Source organism: Echinops telfairi, unplaced genomic scaffold (assembly GCF_000313985.2).
Source record: "Echinops telfairi isolate 266 unplaced genomic scaffold, ASM31398v2 ScPeMD7_9;HRSCAF=40, whole genome shotgun sequence".
Taxonomy (NCBI): Eukaryota; Metazoa; Chordata; class Mammalia; order Afrosoricida; family Tenrecidae; genus Echinops; species Echinops telfairi.
Window position 1 is genome coordinate 88,543,599 of NW_022103906.1, and position 4,055 is coordinate 88,547,653.

The 4,055-nt window shown below is 41.5% G+C and overlaps 1 protein-coding gene across 1 annotated transcript in view; it reads right to left on the minus strand.

The window, feature by feature from the left end:
- Positions 1-2,217: 2,217 nt before the first annotated feature.
- GEN1 (GEN1 Holliday junction 5' flap endonuclease) overlaps positions 2,218-4,055 on the minus strand; it is a 19,716-nt gene continuing 17,878 nt past the window's right edge. Inside the window, exons 11-12 of the mRNA XM_004696389.2 lie at positions 4,014-4,024; positions 2,218-3,735 (exon numbers count right to left, since the gene is read on the minus strand). Coding sequence (XP_004696446.1) covers positions 2,483-3,735; positions 4,014-4,024 — 1,264 coding nt within the window. The 3' untranslated portion in view covers positions 2,218-2,482. The remainder of the gene's footprint in view (positions 3,736-4,013; positions 4,025-4,055) is intronic.

Below are 4,055 nucleotides of genomic sequence, written 5' to 3' on the forward strand. Positions count from 1 at the left end.
AGCTTCTACATCAAATCACTGGCATTTCATGTCCCTCTTCATTCAAAGAAACAAAGAAGTCGCATGAAGTGTGAGGTCAGGAGAGTAAGATGCGTGGAGCAAGAGAAGCATGTTGCTTTTTGCCAAAAACCAGTGCAAGATGGCTGTGTGAGCAGGTGCACTGTCGTGGTGGCAAAACCAGTCTCCAACTGCCACCACAAATCAGGCCTTTTTTGTCGCACATGGTTATGTAATCTTTTCAGAACCTCTAAATATAAAGCTTGGTGAACAGTCTGACCTGGTGGAGCAAACTCCACAAACACTCTCCCCCTCACATAAAAAACAAAAACAAACGCGCATCAGTTTTTGGGGGGTACTTCCTTGTACATGAACTGCTCACATGTACATCTGAAACTCCTAAGTGACTGGGTACTATTTACACAAACATCGGGGTTGGTGACAGGGCAAAAGGTTCAATAACACTCATTCACAAAGGCATTACCATGCAGACTAGACTGATACGTGTCTAAGAACGCAAGGAGAGCCTTAAAGCGGCAAATACAAGGTAGCCCCAGGCCACCATTCATTGGGCACCATCAATAGCAAGAGATCCAGACCAAAGCCCACCAATTCCATGAGAGAGCACTCATCTGCTTCGCAGTAAGATATTTCAGCCTTATGTCTAAAGGAGGATGTCGATGCTTTCAATCGGCTACAGGGAAATTTGAGGTAAAACACAGTTCAATTTGAAGGGTTTCCCATCGAGTCTTTCTGGCGTGGCCTATGAAGGATGTCGTGCCCCTCAAAGAGTCTACAAAGTCCCAGTAGTCTATAGCACACCGCCTGAGTCCCCAAGGGCTGGATAGAAACGAGCTCAGGTGTTTAATTGGGAACATAGTACTAGGTGTATTCTCCGTTTGTGCTCTATGTAATTATTAAGCGTTTTTCCCTGTGGGCAGTTGCTCGACCTAGTTTACCCACCAATAGACGTGTCATTGCCTTCTCTGAGACATCCATGCCCCTCGTCCCCCATCATGACTAGAAATTGCAGAAAGGTGAACTTATCACTCTTGGAGGAGTGTCTACTGATTTGACTGTAACACGAGCTGTATGGCAGCAACTGCATGGTCTTCTCCCTCTCTCCACCATCTGGAAAAACTGACCCCAGCCGACACAAGGTCTTCTCTATGTGCTTCTTAAGATGGACAGCTACAGAGGGTGCTATTACAGTTCACTGGCCCAAGGCAGGCTCTCTACCTTGCTGCTTGGGAGATTACATGACCTGAGGGGAGAACCTGCTTTTCTCTTGGCATTTATCCTAATGGTAGTGGACTCCGACAGTATTGTACTTTTGTGATTAACTACACTCGGCATACTTGTTTCCAGGTCCAGCTGTATCAGGTGTTTCTGTTCCCACTCGTCTTTGTCTTTCCTATGCCAGTAATATTCTCTTATTACTGCATAAATTTTGTAGTACATTTTTAAATCCTCCAATTTTTTTTTAAAATGATTGTTTTGACCATTCTGCTGTCTTTAAATTTCTATATTCTGCAAAGAAGACAGCAGGAAATGATGATGACTCCATTAGATCTACAGATTAAATTGGTGAGTAATGCTATTTTTAACATTAACCTCAGGAGCGCTGGTGGCATAGTGGTTTCGCATTTAGCTGCGACCCATAAGGTCAGCAATTCAAACCACCAGTCTGCTCTTTGGGAGAAAGATGGGCTTTCTGAAGCTGCAGTTACAGTCTCAGAGAATTCACAGGCGCAGTCCCACCCTGTCTGAGAGGGGGCCTATGAGCTGCCGCAGACTTGACGGCAGTTAGTTTGTCTTTTTTTTGGTTTTCCAATCAATAAACGCATCTTTCCACTTATTTTTCTTTCACACTACACGGTTTTCATTTCTTAATAAAAACTTGTTTCTAAGTATTATATTACTTTTGATGCTGTCATAAATGAAATTTTAACTTACTTTGGTATTCATGTGAATGTAGAGAAATATAATTGTTTTTTCTACATTTATCATTTGTCCTGTAACTTTGCTGAACTCATTTTTATTTTAAATCCCTTCCTTAGGATAGGGATTCTGTCTATACACAGAAGCTTGTTAACTATAAATTCAAATAGCTTTCTTCTTCCTTTCCAACTTGCATGCCTCTGGCATTTCGGAGTCCTAACTAATTAAGGTACAAGTTAATACGACTCAACATTGTATATTTTACATAGATCCATTTTTTACAAACAGAGAAAAGTCAAGTAGGATATTAAAAAATGGCAAAAACAAGTGGTAAAAATACATATTCCCTCAAGTGTTAACCACAGGACATATTTTAAAACCAATGTTCCAGGTAGCATTTTTTAAAAATTACAATTTAGCTTAAAAAGGTCAATGTGTTTCATGAAACATAGATTAGTTTTTCTAGCAAACATTGATTAGATACCATCATTCTGCCTCTGCTAATGCAGAATATATGAATAATAAGTTCTATGTCCATTTCCCTTCAAGTGCTTTGGAACCTCAGTTTTAATCTCTGACACAAAGGCAAAGGACTAGCCATACAAGCATCCGGGTCTCCTCTGTGGTTAGGATACTGTGGAAGGCTCAGTGGACGTTGTGCTGAGCCAAGGGAATCCTTTTCCTCGTTTCCAGGGTTGCTGTAAGCCTGGACGTGCTGCTGAGCTTCATTAGCATGCATTTTATGACCGCGTGGTCTGTCAGGGTCACTGTTCTTTCCTTGGAGTAGGTGGTGGCTCTGAGAACACTGCTTACTTTTGTGAGTTCTGTATTTAGCTTTCCCACACACCGGGGCACTCTCTTCATCAGAAGAAGGTCTGTCCAGGCAAACACTCTTCGTCATTACCATTTTCTGAGTGGTTTGAGCATCAACTTTACTGCCATGATTTAAAGCTGCATTTATTTTATAACTTTCTTGGAGCGATTGGTCTCCTTTTAGAACATCACTGTTTCTGTATTCATTTTGCAAATGAATTGGTGTAAACTTCTTTGAAAGATACGCTGGACAAACAGGAACGCTGTTAGCAAAGCAAGGCTCTTTCACCTGAAGTGGGGACAAAGCTTTCAAACCAATATCTGGTTGTACCTTATCCTGGGCGTATGATGATTTCATACGTATTCGTTCCTTTAAAGGCAAATCTTGCAGCTGCAAAGCGGTGAGGCCCGAGAGCAGATGCTCCTCAGGCCCAGTCTTTCGAAGGTCGCCATCGGAGGCTTTTTTGATGTTGGTGGTGCACCATTCTGAGTCACCTGACAATCGTTCTGAGGTATTGTCAAAGCTGTTGTGGACGGCTGGTTCCAGTTCTGATTTTAAACTGTGAGAGACAGCGCTCTTTGGAAGAGCCGGGGAATAACTGAAAGAAGTACTTTCCCAGTCGATGGCGGTCAACTGTAGGTCAGTAACCACAGATAGATTGTGGGATAAGGGAGTGGGCTGACTGGATTCTGAAGTCTGAAGCTTACTGACCTTTTTAATTTCATGTGTAGCCACGGGGTCTGGTGAAGACATTAGCTCATCCTGTCTCTCTAAACAAGCAGCAGCTCCTGGTGAAAGCAAGCTACTCTGAGACGGAGCAGAAGATTCTTGGAGTAGTTTAGAATATGGAGGAATTTCCAAAGGGAATTTAGGATTCTGCTCAGGACAGGTTACACTCGTGTGTTCCAAATTCATGTGTGACTGCAAATTCATTACATCGTCTAATTCACGCAAAACATTTTCTTTAGGCTTAATTTTCATACCTGAAAAGAATAAAAATATAATTAAAATTCCTCACACTGTTAACAATTAACTAAGACATTCAGATCTGAAATATTCTATAGAAGCAGTATCTTCTTTGTCTCAATGTATTCTTGAAAACTGCCATAAAACTGAATATTAAGAAATCTTTTCCTTCGAAACAGTGTTATAATTGAGTTGTTTTCCTCACCAAGTTGGGGGGGGGGATAAAACCTTACTTTTATAACCAAAAATGTCATACATCGCAGGTGCTCGATAATTGGCTAATAGAATTATTAACATTCAGGTAAGCTAGAAGACCGAGAGCAGAGGTTTTCACTTT